Source organism: Erinaceus europaeus, chromosome 6, assembly GCF_950295315.1.
Source record: "Erinaceus europaeus chromosome 6, mEriEur2.1, whole genome shotgun sequence".
In the NCBI taxonomy this organism is placed as follows: domain Eukaryota; kingdom Metazoa; phylum Chordata; class Mammalia; order Eulipotyphla; family Erinaceidae; genus Erinaceus; species Erinaceus europaeus.
Window position 1 is genome coordinate 54995978 of NC_080167.1, and position 16818 is coordinate 55012795.

General features: G+C 41.7%; 1 protein-coding gene and 1 pseudogene across 1 annotated transcript in view; both read left to right on the forward strand.

The window, feature by feature from the left end:
* Nucleotides 1-784: 784 nt before the first annotated feature.
* LOC132539111 (U2 spliceosomal RNA) lies at nt 785-908 on the forward strand (annotated as a pseudogene).
* Nucleotides 909-5324: 4416 nt separating this feature from the next.
* Nucleotides 5325-16818, forward strand: part of STAM (signal transducing adaptor molecule) — a 39186-nt gene continuing 27692 nt past the window's right edge. Inside the window, exons 1-2 of the mRNA XM_007526248.3 lie at nt 5325-6055; nt 15058-15142. Of these exons, the coding sequence (XP_007526310.2) occupies nt 6016-6055; nt 15058-15142 (125 nt within the window). The 5' untranslated portion in view covers nt 5325-6015. The remainder of the gene's footprint in view (nt 6056-15057; nt 15143-16818) is intronic.

Sequence of the window (16818 nt, forward strand, 5' to 3'; positions counted from 1 at the left end):
TCAATTGCATTAAAATTTATTAGTGATTGATTTAAAAGTTATTAACAAGATTACAACATTACAGGTTTATCATTTTACACCACACTCATTGCCAAATTTCTGTGCCTCTCCTATGACAATCATTATTATTACTATTTAAAAGACATTTTTAAGAACTGGGGAGACAGTATAATAGTTCTGCAAAATGACTGGTTAAAAAAAAAAAAGTACAAAATGGGAGTCAGGCTGTAGCGCAGCGGGTTAAGCGCAGGTGGCGCAAAGCACAAGGACCGGCATAAGGATACCGGTTCAAACCCCGGCTCCCCACTTTCTCTCCTCCTCTCTGTCTTCCCTTCCTCTCTCCATTTCTCTCTGTCCTATCCAACAACGACAACAACAATAATAATAACTACAACAATAAAACAACAAGGGCAACAAAAGGGAATAAATAAATAAATAAAAGAAAAAAAAGTACAAAATTTAATATTTGTTGCTCTATTTGGTTATGGTGAAAAAGGTAAGTCTAGGGGCCAGGTGGTGGTGCACTTGGTAGAGCACATATATTACAATGAGCAAGGACCCAAGTTCAAGCCTCCGTCCTTACCTGCAGAGGGAAAGCTTCACACATGAAGCAGTGCTGCAGGTGTCTGTCTCTCTCCTACTCTATCTCCCCCTTCCCTCTAGATTTCTGTCTCTACCCAATAAATGAGTAAATTAAAAAAAAAAGAAAAAGGGAAGTCTAGTCTCTGTTAACTCCTTCATGGCTGATATTGGAAATATTCTATTTTTATCATAATCTATTTTAATCCCTTCTTAGCCTTTTGGCTAAGCTCAACTGTAGTATCTGTTCTTATCAGTTTATTATTATTTTTTATTTTAATACATTTCACAACTTTTTATGAAATACGGTGAGAAATCTGGAAACTTAGAGATAATATGTCTCAGATTAATATCATGCAAACAACTAAAAAGTTACATTATGCTAATTTACAACTATCCTTTATTACTTTTTCATCAAGTTACTAGTCTTACTTCCTGTCTGAAGTTTAGACTCTGTAACTGCTTGTCAAATCATATATTACTCAAATCATGCTGAGTCATTTCCTAAAGACTGGTAGTTTCCTTTCCCTGTCTTTTAGAATACTCAGTCTAATATATTGGCAGCACAAGAACAGAAAAAGCTGCTTGTATCAGGATATGGAAAGTATAGGGGCTCAGAAAGACTGAAGTATAGGGTATAAAAAATGTGAAGAGATGATGTGCTCATGAGCTAGGTCAGGAGAGACAGAATACTAAAGAATTAGTATGTAATCTTGAAGGTAGAAGAACACTTGACACTTAATTTTTTGCAACTAGAACACTGTTTATCTGGGTCTTAAGCTTTGGACTTCTATGGCTCAGGAATTAAAGTCTTTTGTATAACCACTATGACATCTCCCAGGTCTCCTGCTAGCTCTTTCTTTTTTTCTGTATTAAAATCAAACCAAAATGAAAGCAATTTAACTCTTTTTTCCTTTTTCTAGGGATCAGTGTCTTCATGACTCCATCATTCCTAGTGGCCTTTTTTCTTTTCAATAGAGGGTGGGAGTGTGTGTGTGTGTGTGTGTGTGTGTGTGTGTTGCTTTACCACTTATGACACTTATGAGGAATTCCTCTTCCTTCCCCACCTGCAAGTGGAAACCTGGGCTTGAACCTGTGTCCTTGAATATGGTTAAGTGTGTACTCTACAATTCAAGTTACTACCGAGTTCCAACAATTTAACTTTTTTTTTTGCCTCCAGGGTTATCACTGGGGCATACGCAGTACCTGTACTTCAAATCCACTGCTCCTGGAGGCTTTTTTTCCCTTTTGTTGCACTTTTTATTTATCATTGTTATTGCTGTTGTTGTTGTTGGTAGGACAGAGAGAAGTCGAGAGGAGGGGGAGAGAAAGATAGACACCCGTAGACCTGCTTCATTGCTTGTGAAGTGATCCCCCCTACAGGTGGAAAGCCGGTGCCTAGAACCAGGATCCTTATGTGGGTTTTTGCATTTCACACCGTGTGCGCTTATCCCACTGCGCTACCACCAGGCCCCTAATTTCACATTCTTAAAGTGACTTAGAGATTAACAAACATGCTATTCCAAAACCATTTAAATTGATGGTCACTGTAATGTTTAAAAGATTGTGGTAATACTAAATGAAATTACTGCAGTTTGGATGTCCTAATGGGTAATAATAGAAAGTTAATGTAAAAAATACAAGCCTATTTCATTTTTATTTTGGCTTTTATGTCAAACATAATAAAATTTTATATTAAATCTCCAAAAACTTATAAAGATCTTAAAAAGCTGGAGTCATTCTTCTAGTTTGGAGTCCATGGGTAATGCTATGAAGAACTGACTCTGATTGACAGCTGTTATTTACTGTTCTTTGTTCATATACTGATGATTATTACTTGAATAATTTCACCACTAGCTTACTGATGGCAATATATTTCAGTCTCATTATGAAACAAAGTCATGCAAATGCATTTTCATGAATGATTGACTCTACTAAAGGGCACTTATGAGATTATGCCTTAGACAATTCTCTGGAATTTGAGGTGGGCAAGTTATCACTTGATTCTGTGAGTCAAGAAATGTTCCATTTCACCTACTGATAGTAATGTTTTGTAAGAACTGTGTACTTATCATTATGAAACACAAGCAAGCTTTTGGCATCGCTATCTCAAAATGTTAATAACTGGTAGTACTAACATATCATATTTCTCTATTGTTAGTATTTGAAAAAAATGTACTCATGAAAAATTATCCTAAATTCTACCATTCAGAGATAGTCATATCATAATATTTTCATTCAGACATCTACAATGCAGGAACAATTTTATGTGTTTTGTTACCTGCTTGTAAAAACATGCACATTTAGTGGCTGGGCAGAGGGGCATTCTTCTGAGCACACACATCATCATGTGGGAGGATAAGGGCTCAAGCCCCCACTCTCACACCTGCAAGGGGAAGCTTAACACTGGTGAAACAGTGCTGCAGCTGTCACTCTTTCTCTCTCGCCCTATCTTCCCCTTACCTCTCAATTTGTTTCTATCAAAAAACCTACTAACACTAACTGGGAGCTTTGGATTCATTGAGCAGGCACTCAGCCCAGTGATAACTGTGGTGGCAAAACACACACACACACACACACACAACACATTTAGATGTTTTTCATTCTAATTCTAATTCTTTTTTTTTTTTTTTTTTGCCTCCAGGGTTATTGCTGGTGCTCAGTGCCTGCACCATGAATCCACTGCTCCTGGAGATTATTCCCCCTCCCCCCTTGTTGCCCTTGTTGTTGTAGCCTCCTTGTGGTCATTATTGTTGTTGTTGATGTCATTCGTTGTTGGATGGACAGAGAGAAATCCAGAGAGGAGGGCAAGACAGAGAGGGGAGAGAAAGATAGACACTTGCAGACCTGCATCACCGCCCGTGAAGAGACTCCCCTGCAGGTGGGGAGCCGGGGGCTCCAGCTGGGATCCTTCCTCCAGTCCTTGCGCTTTGCACCGCGTGTGCCTAACCCGCTGCGCTACCGCCGGACCCCTCTAATTCTAATTCTTACTGCCATGAAGGTTATTGCTGGAACTCAGTGCCACCACTGCTACTGCTAACCATTTTTTTCCTTTTATTTATTTATTATTTTTTGCCTCCAGGGTTATTGTTGGGGCTCAGTGCCTGAACTACCAATCCACTGCTCCTGGAGGCCATTTTTTTCCTTTTGTTGCCGTTCTTGTTTACTGTTGTTATTATTATTGTTGTTATTGCTGTCATTATTGTTGAATAGGACAGAGAGAAATCGAGAGAGGAGGGTAAGACAGAGAGGGGAGAGAAAGATAGACATCCGCAGACCTGCTTCACCCCTTGCAGGTAGGGGTCAGGGACTCGAACCTAGATCCTTGCGTCAGTCCTTGCACTTGGCGCCATGTGCATTTAACCCACTGTGCTACCACCTGGCCCCCTTTCTGTTTTATTTGATATGGTAGAAATGTAGAGGGGAGGAAAAGGGGGCTAAGAGAAGGGAGGGGAGGGAGGGAGGAAGAGAGATCCTGCAGACCTGCTGCAAGGCTTCAGCAATGTTTCCCCTGCAGGTGGGGAGTGGGGCTAGAATCTGGTCCTTGTGCATGGTAGGCTCAACTGGGCATACACCGCCCAGCCCCTTGGTGTCTTTCTGTAAACATATATCTATATCACCACCTTTAATAATTGTGGGGGTTTTTTTTGCATTGAGTATTATGATTTACTTGATCAATACAGGTTATGATTGCTACTTCCTCTTATTGAGTACTAACTATATGTTAGACACCCAAAGACTTGCTGTATGCTAAATTTATAGTTGCTTATTTTCTAATAAGGGGCAGGGGAGGCATGGTAATACTCCTTTTTTTTTTTTTACAGATGAAGAAACTGAGATCCCAAGAGGTCAAGTAATTTACCCAGTTTCTTAATGTTGTACAATTTCATGAACAATAATTTGATGTTATCAATAATGTTGCCATGAATAGAGTTGTTAATGGCTTTAAAGAATGTCTTTAGGCCAGATTCCAAAATATAGACTAGCTGGGTGCAATTTGTTGTTTCATCCAAATATTTATTTTGGAGAGACTAAAATTGTCCAGCAGTGTGAAAGTGTCGATCCTTATGTCCTTGATTTTTGTACAAAGGTTGACTTTATTTCATTAGTCAGTTTTCACAGAAGCCAAAGCACCATTCAGGCAGGTGCAGCAGCAGAGATGGAAGTGGGACCCTTAGGTAGGCAAGTCCAGTGAACCAGCTGGACCACTATATTCCATTTAATCTTTGTCTGAATGACAGTAATTTACCCAAACGCTACTTGCACTTACACTTTTACAAATGGGACTTCATTTAAAAGGATTTTTCAAAACATTCTTTGTATGCAACGTCCTAACCCTGTTGTAAATGCCTGTTTACATGTTACATTTAGAAGGGTTCTGCTGATAATTTGAGCACCATTCAATTGCAGTTTACGTGCAAGCTGCTTAAAAAAATTTTTTTTTTCCAAGTAGGATGCAAAATTTAGCAGATGCTTCTTAACATGTCTACACAGTTAGACATCACTAATCCATTTCCAGCACCAGTTTTGTTTGCTTGCTGTTTGTGGCTCTTCTTTGGACATTCTCGAGCTGCGAAACTCATTTTCAACATCTCCACCACTGCTCCATGACTGTATAGTTAGTCACTCAAAGGGTGCCAACGCCCAGTTAGAAGTGCTTCAGACTGGGACTGGGAGCTTGCCGTCCGGGGACTCGGGGCCCGCCTTCTCCTGGCCTCCGCCCAACATGCTCCTCCTGGGGGGACTCCAGTCAGTCCCTTCAGCTCACATGACTCCTCTGGCAAGCTTCTGGTCACGGCAGTCTGTCAAGGGATCTCAGAGCTCTTTTCCTGTAGACACCGGGCGGAGACCGATCCCATCACCCAGCCTAGAGAACACATGGTTCTAACAGTCAAGCAGACTGGGCAGACCAAAGGGGTGGGGGGCTGCCCCATCCCCAGGAGACCCTAGTCCTTTAACCCTCCATCTCTGAAGCGCTCCTGAGGCCACTGGTCGGCTGTGATATGCCTGCAGGACCCCGTCCTCTGGGGAGGCCTGTCCTAGACAAAGCAGAGAATGCATGCATTGCTCACACTCTCCTATGTGACTAATTGAAAGCAGCGGGGATGTTTGTATCGACAGCATTTTGGGCGAGGTAGATATTCGTCAGGTTCTGAGCAGGCAGCTCTGAGGGCGCCTAGATTCCCGACAGGCTCGACGCGGGGACCTTCTCCGCTCCTTCACTGTTGCCGCCGCTGCTGCCAGCGCCGCGGTTGTTGAGGGTCAGGTGGAGCAGGAGCTGACTGGGACTCTGTGAAAATATCTGTTGCTGTTTCCCCCCCCCCCCCCATTTTCTTTATTTATTTCTTTGTTGAGGGACTCTGCCTTTCTCCGTTGCACCCTGACTCCGAGGTGTCAAGGGGAGTCCCTGTGGACACCTCGGCGTGCATATAGGAGATGCCGCTCTTTGCCACCAACCCCTTCGACCAGGATGTTGGTGAGTGTTGTCGCTGCTCTCTGTGCCCCTCCCCCGACCCCTCCGCCTCCCAGCCCACCGCGGCCACCGGCCGCGCAGCTTCTGGAGCCCTCCGCTCACATTCGAGCTTCTCGAAGCTCTCGGCTTCAGAGTTCGGGGGCGGGTGGGGGTGAGTGTTTGAGGGGCCCTTGGCAAGAAATGGGTCTGGGGGAGCCTGGAGAGTGGACCCCAGAGTAGGGCTGGGTTGCGGGACGAACCGTCCACCGGGGTGACGGGAAACCACAGCTGGAGCAACATCTGGAGCTGGGGTCCAGCTTCCTGGAGCACCTCAGCCAGAGGGGAATCGCGAACCTTAGGAGAAAGTGCTTCCCTGGGAAGATGTTAGGGGGTCAAAACTAGGAGACTGTTTGGGATTGAGTTCCTTAGGGGGCATTCGTATTTATTTAATTTATTTATTTTGTAACTGGTGGGAGGCGAGGGTTTCTGGTTAAGGCTAGACTCGGAAATGTCCAAGAGAGATGGGATTGGAGTATGGACTGAAATTAAATTGAGGACCTGCATCGTTGAGCTACTTTATGCAACGTCTGTGTACTTAAGTATGGACAAGGACCGTGGCTTTGGAAATATTAACTTGTCTTGAAATCTTAAAAGATATTTTTTCCTCCTGTGTCATTACTATTAGGTGTGGTCACACCAGGTCAACAGGTTAGCTTTCTGCGTGTGTCTGTGTGGGGGAAGGTGGTGGTGTTTGAGGGCAGTGATGACAGGAGTTTGAATTTCTTGGAAGAGAGTTTTCTGGGGTAGTTTGAATGCACTTAGGGACAACCTTGACCCACAAGTCTGGAAGCCGAACACTATGTCCAGTGTCTTAAGGCAAAAATTCCTAATTATCATAGTAAAGAAATGTTTTATGGAGGTTAAGCGCCCATAGTACAAAGTGCAAGGACTGACACAAGGATCCTGGTTCGAGCCCCTGGCAGGGGGGTCCCTTCACAAGCAGTGAAGCAGGTCTGTAGATATCTATCTGTCTTTCACTCCTCTCTGTCTTTCCCTCTTCTCTCCATTTCACTCTGTCCTATCCAATGAAATGGAAAAAAATGGCCACAGGAACAGTGTATTCTTAGTGCCAGCACCCAGCCCCAGGATAACCCTGGAGGCAAAAAAGAAAGAAATACTTGATGAAATTGCATTTACAAATTCTTGTGTTTTCACTGTGAAAGCTGGTTGTTGAATTTTGCTTCTTCATGTCTACACCGTCGAAGCTTGGAGGTTCCAGTTAAGAGTAGGAAAGGGTTCAACCCTGACAGCCTAGCTCAGCATGAAGTTATGGGCAAGTTACGTAAGCTCTTTGAGATCCAGTGCTCTCATCTTTAATAAAGAACAAAAACAGCACATTCTGTTTGAGGCCTACTACAGGGCCTTTATATAGAAGGCCCTATATAAGGCTTTTTCTTGTTTTCCAAGTTATGCAAATGCCCTAAACATTAGCAATAAATGCAAATTTTAATATCTCCAATAACATAGCCAGGATGGTGCACCCTTCCCACACCTACATCATCATAGGTGAGGACTTGAAGCCATGGTCTCCATATGTAGGGAGGGATGTCTCACAAGCAGTAGAGCTGTGCTGCAGGTATCTCCTTTCTCTCTCCCTCTCAAATTCTTTCTTTATCATAAAAGAAAAAACAAGAAACTACTGGGAATGGCAGACATGGAGCCTGAGCCATAACCCTAGTGACAAAACAAACTGAACTCCAGGGGCCCGATGGTGGCGCACCTGTTTGAGAGCACATGTTACAAACTAAACTCCAATAACAAATAATAGATACAGTGGATAAAGCATCAGACTCTCAAGCATGAAGTCCTGAGTTCAGTCCCAGCAGCACATGTACCAGAGTGATATCTGATTCTCTCTTTCCTATCTTTCTCATTAAAAAATAAATAAGATCTTCAAACAAACAAAAACAAGTAATAGATTGGAAAATTACATTTAATTTACTGGTTAGCACTCAGCGCAAACAACATAAGAGTACACAGTTCAGAGACAGGAGAGACGTAGTGAAGACGATGGGGTTGCTGTGCCCGAGCAATTTCACCACCATGTTAATTTCTAAGGAAATATCAATACCAAGACAACTTCTTTACTTTTGTTTCTGGCACCTTTTTCTGATTTGCCTGATCACATAAAATCTGTCAGCTATCCAGTCACCCTTATATCTACCTGACTTTTTTACTGCACATTTCCACAGGATACAGATAAATTCCTTACTGTGAAACCCTCTGCATAAAGGCAGTCATGTTGCTGCAAACACACTTTCTTGTCTATGTTCTTTTGCTTCTGTTACTCTTTCTGCATGTGCTCATGATTAATAGCTGGCTCAGAATTGAGCTTTTTACAACTGAGTCATTTCCTGATTATTCTAGCCTAGAATTTCTCAGTAGATAGATACTATTGACAGTTTGACCTATATGGATAATGATCACCACTCTTTTCAAAACTTCTATAGATTTTGGCTTTGTCTTGAGCCAGAGGATAGGTCTGGATAGAGGCGTACATGCACACTACTATATAAAAGGTTTCGTATTTGCACCCTGTACCAAATGGGAGCATTACGGGGTGGGGGTGGGGTAGCTCCATGGATATGGTTTTTTCCTTTCCTTTCCTCTGTCTTTTACTCTTTAAAAATATAGAATAGAAAACTTGACTGAGAAGTCTGCTTAGTGAAATGCTGGAACATAAGGCTCTGGGTTCATCCTAGGTGCCAAAGTTGAAAGAGGAAAATAAGACATTTTTGTCTTTATCAAAGTATTTAGCATTAAGATGTTTATATTCTCACTGTTTTTTTTTTTTTTTTTTACTGTGGTCTTTTATTTATTTATTTTAAAAAGGAGACATTGGGGGTCGGGCGATGGCGCAGTGGGTTAAGCGCATGTAGCGCAAAGCGCAGGGACCGGCGTAAGGATCCCGGTTCGAGCCCCCGGCTCCCCACCTGCAGGGGAGTCGCTTCACAGGCGGTGAAGCAGGTCTGCAGGTGTCTATCTTTCTCTCCCCTTCTCTGTCTTCCCCTCCTCTCTCCATTTCTCTCTGTCCTATCTAACAACGAATTGCATCAACAAGGGCAATAATAATAACCACAACGAAGCTACAACAAGGGCAACAAAAGGGGGAAAAAAAAATGGCCTCCAGGAGCGGTGAATTCATGGTGCAGGCACCGAGCCCAGCAATAACCCTGGAGGAGGAAAAAAAAAAAAAGGAGACATTAACAAAACCATAGGGTAGGAGGGGTACAACTCCACACAACTCCCACCACCAGATCTCTATATCCCATCCCCTCCCCTGATAGCTTTACTATTCTTTATCCCTCTGGGAGGGAGTATGGACCTAAGGTCATTGTGGGATGCAGAAAGTGGAAGGTCTGGCGTCTGTAATTGCTTCCCCGATGAACATGGGCGTTGACTGGCCGGTCCATACTCCCAGTCTGCCTCTCTCTTTCCCTAGTAGGGTGGGTCTCTGGGGAAGTGGAGCTCCGGGACACATTGGTGGGGTCGTCTGTCCAGGGAAGTCTGGTTGGCATCCTGCTGGCTGAGGTCTCTGGACACAGTCTGAAGTGAAGCATGATGAGTGGCACTCGTTGCATTGATTAGGATGTGATCGGCGGATGCAATATTATTTGATAGGAATTGAGAGATGCATGCAGGAAAGTGGGCCCCAGCCTAGGGTTCCAGGACTGGGGTAAATATAGGCTCTATAGTGGAAATGTGAGGTTCCTGCTCTCTTAGGGTTCAAGAAGACAATGGGTAGATATTATCATCACATTATTGATAATTGGGTTAACTTTGAAAGGTCCCTTTGTTAGGATTTGCTGTACAATACTCAACATCTTGTATGTAGCTGTGCCACCGGTTGCTTCTGTTCTCCCTGGTCTAGGCTTTTGAGAGAGTCAACGTATCAAAGACTCAGCCTATGTGTTAAAAAGACTCAGTCTGTTTTAAAAAGTTTGAGACATACAATCAGTTTTCCCCTCTCATATTAAATAGTGATTTATATGATTACCATTTAATAGGAGTGTATATAGATAGATACCACTCCCACCACCAAAAGACTGTGTCCCCTCCCATCCCCCCTTCCCCCCCCCCAAGCCAAGTGTCCACCCTCCCCCTCACCACAGGGTTTTTACTTTGGTGCCCTACTCTAGATTACTGTGGTCTTTTTTTTTTTTTTTAACTTTTTTTCCCCTTTTGTTGCCCTTGTTGTTTTTCATTGTTGTAGGTATTATTGTTGTTGTTATTGATGTCGTTGTTAGATAGGACAGAGAGAAATGGAGAGAGGGGGAGAGAAAAATAGACACACCTGCAGACCTGCTTCACTGCCTGTGAAGTGACTCCCTTGCAGGTGGGGATCCGGGGGGCTCGAACCGGGTTCCTTACACTGGTCCTTGTGCTTTGTGCCACATGTGTTAAACTCACTGCACTATTGCCTGACTCCCTACTGTGGTCTTTTTAAAAAATTGTATTTATTTTATTTTAATGAGAGAGAATGGGGGGTGGGGAGAGAAAGAGTGAGAGAGACCAGAGCATGGCTCAGCTCTGGATTATGGTGGTGCTGGGGATTGAACCTGGGACCTCAGAGCCTCAGGCACATTATCAGTGATACCTTATGCTCCTGTTATGGGAATGTGAACTCCATGGTGACAGGAATTTTCTTTCATTTGTTCACTATGTCCCCTTCATGTAGGTCAATGCTTGTTACCACTAAATATTTGGTAAACATTCACTGAGATATTATCTGGGGTGTTATATTTTTGGTAGGTTTATTTTCTTTTCATTTTATGAGTTTTTAATTATCTGAGGAGTGTGGTGTGTATGTTTATGGGCTTATTTTTGTGTTGGGGATCTACCATTAGCTCTTAACATGAGCTCTTAATAGATAAGAATCCATACCAAGGAGGGAAGAAGGGAGATATGGGAAGGGCAGGGGGAGGGGAAAGGATCTGCTCTATTGGCAGTGGAGCTCCAGGTTCATCCATCATAGATTTTAAAGTCCTCTAGAGACAGTAGTCTTTGAAAATCGTGTTACACTTGAGACAAATCTTATTCCAGTGGGTGCTGGTTGGGACCAGCTTTATGAGTTTCCAGATGATGTCATCCGTGCTACACTTAATGTGCACCTTTCCCCACAAAAATTTGTTACAGATATTATGTATATATATAATTTTCCAAAGTCTTCAAAAAAATTTTTTTTTGCCACTAGAGTTATCACTGGGGCTGAGTGCCAGCACTATGAATCCATCACTCCTGGTGGCCATTTTCCCTTTTTTCCTCTTTCTATTTCCTTTGACAGGACAGAGAGAAATTGAGAGGGGAGGGGAGATAGAGGGAGAGAAAGATAGACACTGCAGATCAGCTTCACCCCTTGTGAAGCATCCCCTTTGCAGGTGGGGAAAATACTTCACTATTCTCTTAATCTAGTAATCTATTTCATAGAATTTTGCTAGAGCCTTCTAGTAGGATAATATTTTGCTACCACTGTTGACCCCTGCAGTCAGTTCTTTTCTACAAATATTACTTATCTTTCAAAAACCTTTGATGTCACTTACCTGCTCAGAATCTTTCTATTAACTTCCCAGCCCACTTATAGGGAAATGCAAAAAAGTTCCTTGTTGTGACCCAAATTCCTTATTGAGACCCTCCCTGTATTTCCTCCCCTCCCCTCCCCTCCCCTCCCCTCCCCTCCCCTCCCCTCCCCTCCCCTCCCCTCCCCTCCCCTCCCCTCCCCTCCCCTCCCCTCCCCTCCCCTCCCCTCCCCTCCCCTCCCCTCCCCTCCCCTCCCCTCCCCTCCCCTCCCCTTCCCTCCTTGTCTCTCCTTTCTTTACCGAGCACTACTCAGCACTGGCTTATAGTGGAGTGGGGGATTGAACCTGGGACTTCCAGAGCCTCAGGCATAAGAGTCTCTTTGCATAACCATTATGCTATTTCCCCTATCCCCTCTCTGTAGTTCTAATTTATGACTTGCAGACACTTTTCCACTCAAGTTTCTTGGATTTGAACACTACTTATTTTCTCTTTACCTATATTTTGATGTTTTCTTCATCTATGATGTTCTTTCTCCAGGTATTTGAATGTCTTGAGATTTGTCACATCATTCAAGACTCGGCTGAAATCACTTTCTAAATGATGTTTTCCTTAATTGCTTTCTGTAAAAAAATATCCACCCTTGTGTTTCTGGTTCCTCTTTCTCTCTTCCTCTCTTTATTTTTTCCTTCGTAGTACTTTACCTGGTACTAACTTCTATCTGTAATATAGGTACCAAAGTACATTTTTAAAATTTCTGTCACTGTATATTTATTTATTGATTTATGCCATCTGAGTTATAGCTGGGGTTTGGAGCTTATATGAGGAATCAATCACTCCTAGTGGCCAATCCCCCCCCTCCCCCCCCTTTGTTTTTATTTCATATGACAGAGAAATTGAGAGAGAAAAGGGAGTTAGGGAGAAAGAAAGATACTTGTAGCACTGCTTCAGCTCTTGAGAAGCTTCCCTCCTGCAGTTGAGGACTGGGTACTTGAACCTGGGTCCTTGTGTATGATGATATGTGTTCTACCACCAGGGTGCCACTGTCCATTCCTGATGCATTAATTATTTAAATGTTCTACCAAACACAGTAGTGACTTGTGTCCCATTTTTAAGATGGAGTAGATGTTAAACTGAATGACGTTGTCTGGGATAACTTAGTTTGCTTGCTCCGTAGAATTATTGGGGGTCTGTAGGACAGGGTCTGGTCTAAACTAGAGTGCTTCCATTTGGATTTGTTTTATATTTTGGGTGTTGTCTAAGATTTTCTTATAAAAGAAAGTGTTAAATAATAAATAATTGACTGGTTTTTAGTTATTCTCCCTCCATTCCCCAAGATGCCTCTAAATCCTTGAGGCTTCTAGAGTGTGGGTATCTTTGTGGTAGGTTCCTGGGATGCTTTGTTAGTGCTATTAAAATGACTCAGTCTGGAGACTGGCCACTCTCATCACAAGACGAGTCATGTGATTAGATGGTTGGGGCATTGAGCCACATAATACCAGCCAGACCTCTAGAGAGGGAGAAGGGGATTGTGATTGAGGAGATGCAATACCAGGAGGTGGCTGGTTGACTTCATAATGAAATCCCAATATAAACCCTGGACACTGGAGCTTGGTTGTACTTCCTGTTTGGTGATAGATACTAATGTGTCAAGACTGTGAAGGGCACAGAAGGCTTCCTACATCTATCTCTACACCTCTCTTCACTAACTTGTTCAAATTTCTATCTTACATAATGAAACTGTTGTCTTTCTGCTTTCCTGAGTTCTGTGGTTTGTATAGTAGATTATTGAACTCAGATAGTCAGAACCCCTTAAATTTGTAGCCAGCTGATCAATGGTACATGTGCCTTGAGAATCCTGGAACTTGTTGCTGGTTATCTGAAATGAGAGATTTGTGGATTTACTTCATAGTTAATTTTTGAAAGGGTGAGCATTTAGTAGGAAGGACCCCAAGGCTAGCCTTTCACTTCTAGGACAGACCAGGACTCATCATATAGCCATACTCAGAGCTATGATAAATAGCTGGAACACCCGAAGAAGTGTAGTCAGCAAAATGAAAGTCAAAGGGACTGAAGTACAGGGAAACCAGACCCAAGTTTCCCAGGGGAGTTACGCAGGACACTCTTTAAGTACTCCACCAAAGAATTGTGACAGCATGTGAAATGTTGCCAACAAGGGACATTCATTGGAGACTGAATTTGTTATTGGGAGCGCTGATTATGTAGGCACACTCTGTCTGGCATGCTCCCAAACTCTTGACTCCCAGAAGGAAAGCAGTTGTTCAGCATAAATCATATTGTTTGTACAACCAGTTTAGGCATAGTGAGCCAGTCTTCTCACTTGGTGGGAAACCTTGAAACCCAAGTTCCCAGACCCTAGACAATGCTAGTTAGCAGACCCTTTAAAGGATACCAGTCATGTTTGCTGTGTTAACTCTTTCCTGCACAGTATTTATCAATATTCATTCAGTTCTTTAATCCTTAATCAGTTTTTTTTAAGTTATTTGTTTATTTAATATGAAAGAGTGTTTCACATGAGAGAGTGAGAGTACCATTCTGGTACATGTGGTGCCAGAGATTGAATGTAGTCCTCCCTTAGGTGTGCAAGTCTGGCTCAGTCTACTATACCTCTATTTAGTTTTTTTTTAAATTTAGTTTTTTATTCTCACATTTTTACTTAAAAGAAAATGCTCAGAGCTTTTTTTTTCTTTTAATTTTTCTTTTTCTTCCAGTTCATTTACCTTTTCAAACCCAAATCCATAAAGCTAGATAATCATGTTGAAACCACTTTAAAGAGATAGATTCCTAGTCATAGTATTTCTTTTCTTTTTGTTATTTTTACAAGGGATGGAGAGAAAAAGGAAAGAGAGTAGCTCTTAGTTATCTCTGGTATATGAGGGGATTGAACCTGGAACCTTAGGTAATCAAGTACTTTGCTGTACTCCTTAGCTATCTCCCTGTGTCTGTAGTCATATCACTTCATTGGTAAATAGAATTAAGACATATTTAATAATAAAAGATTCCTCAAGTCAGCAAGATAGGTTACTTGGTTAGTGTGCCTGTTTTGTCATGAGTATAACTACAAAATTTTGATTTGTAGCACTGAAGCCCTGTATGACAGGGACAAAATCTTGTTTTAGAAAATGAATTTTTTAATTGCAGAGGAGGGAATAGATCTGTATGTATTTCTTTTTAGAAAGAATGCCAATGACTTATACTATTTAACAAGTAACTGAAATGTAAATGGGAAAAAACTTGTGACAGGTGAGTGTGTAGTTTCTCCCCTCCTCCTTTTGAAGATGGATTTGAACATTTCATTATCAGAATGCTGGCAGCTATTTTGATTTGTTCATACTTGATTGTACCACAATTTGGTCACCTGAATTTCATTACTTATTTCTTAAGGACTTTTACAAACAATGTTTCTCTTATTTCTTTTTTGTGACATACAGAGAAGGCAACCAGTGAGATGAACACTGCTGAGGACTGGGGCCTCATTTTGGATATTTGTGATAAAGTTGGTCAATCTCGCACTGGGTAAGTGTTGCATAGTTTCAAGGGATTTTATTCTTACTTTTTTGTTAACATGAATAAGACTTGGGGTAGGAGGCAAAACATAGTAAAAGTACAATTTTGTACAAAAATAGAATGTTTTTGTTAGAGAAAGATATGAAGACTCCTCCCATTTGGGTTACTCTGAACATGACTGATAAAATTACTGATTCTTTAATTATTTACTCATGATCATATTTGCTTTATGAAATCTAACCTTTTTTCACTGACTTTTAAGGTCATGAACTGTTTCTCAGAAGTTATCAAATTTCATGATTATCTTTGAGTTCTTCATTATAAGTGCAACATTCTACCCAATTGATTGATGATTTGAAAAAATTTAGAGAAGTCGAATCATACACATAAACACATGAGTTTGTACACACACACACACACACACACACACACACACACACACACTCTCTCTCTCTCTCTCTCTCTCTCTCTCTCTCTCTCTCACTTTTAACCAGAGCCTTGCTCAGCTCTGGCTATGGTGGTGCAGAGGATTACACCTGGCACCTCAGAACCCCAGGCCTGAGAGTCCGTTTGCATAATTATTATGCTATCCCATCCCCTTTTTTTAAATAGTGGGAGAAGAGAGGGGTGAGGCACCTGTGATACTTTACCACTGCTTGTGAAGCTTCCTCTCTGCATGTAGCTAGCTACCTGTGGCTTGATCCTGGGCTCTTGCAAATGGAAAGATGTATACTCTACTGGGATGAGCTGCCACCCAGCCCCAGAAACTCCCATAGTTTTGATATACAAATTTTCTAAACAGTGAAGTGAATGTATTATCTGATGTAAAGATTAATGATGTCTTTAAATTTTAGAATAATGACGTCTGGAAATAGCCTCATTTACCCTCTTGTGCCACACAAATTTTGTTTTACTTAGTATTTTCACGTGAAAAAGATTTCACTTGATTGTTTTAGTGATTACTTTCTGCTGGCACCACCTTTGACTTCTTTCTTTCTAAATAGAGTTAGCTTCTTAAACTTACTGTGATCCACTTCTTTTTACCTTAGGACTAGTCCAGTGGACACAACATTAATTCTGAATACCATATTATGTATACCTTAATCTCACCATTTAAAACCCGACTTCATGTCTCTCTGTTTTAAACCCACTTTCCCTTCTTGTCTGCTACTTTTTGTTTTAATGGTTTTTAATTTTATTATTTTTCCCTTTTTTCTTTTTGCCTCCAGGGTTATTGCTGGGGCATGGTGCTAGCACTTTGAATCCACTGCTTCTGCAGGCCGTTATTTTTTCCTATTTTTGTTGCCCTTGTTGTTATTAAACTGCAATCCTTGGGCCGGTTCTTGTGCTTCATGCCATTTGCATTTAATCTGCTGCGCTACCACCCAGCCCCCTATTATTTTTATTGTTTACCAGAGCACTGTTCAGTTCTAGTTTATGGTGGTTCAGGGGATAGGACCTGGGACCCAGATCCTCAGACATGAAAATCTTTTGCATTATTATTACACTATTTCCCTTGGCCCTATCTGTTATTTCTATTATAAGATTATTCTTTTATTTGTACTTTAAATTTAAGTCACTTCCACATTTTTTATTCACTTCTGTCAATTTGCCTTTGTAATCATTATCAAGATGTTGATGTTATAAAATCTTCCTAGTTAAGTTCTTGAATATGAACAGATTAG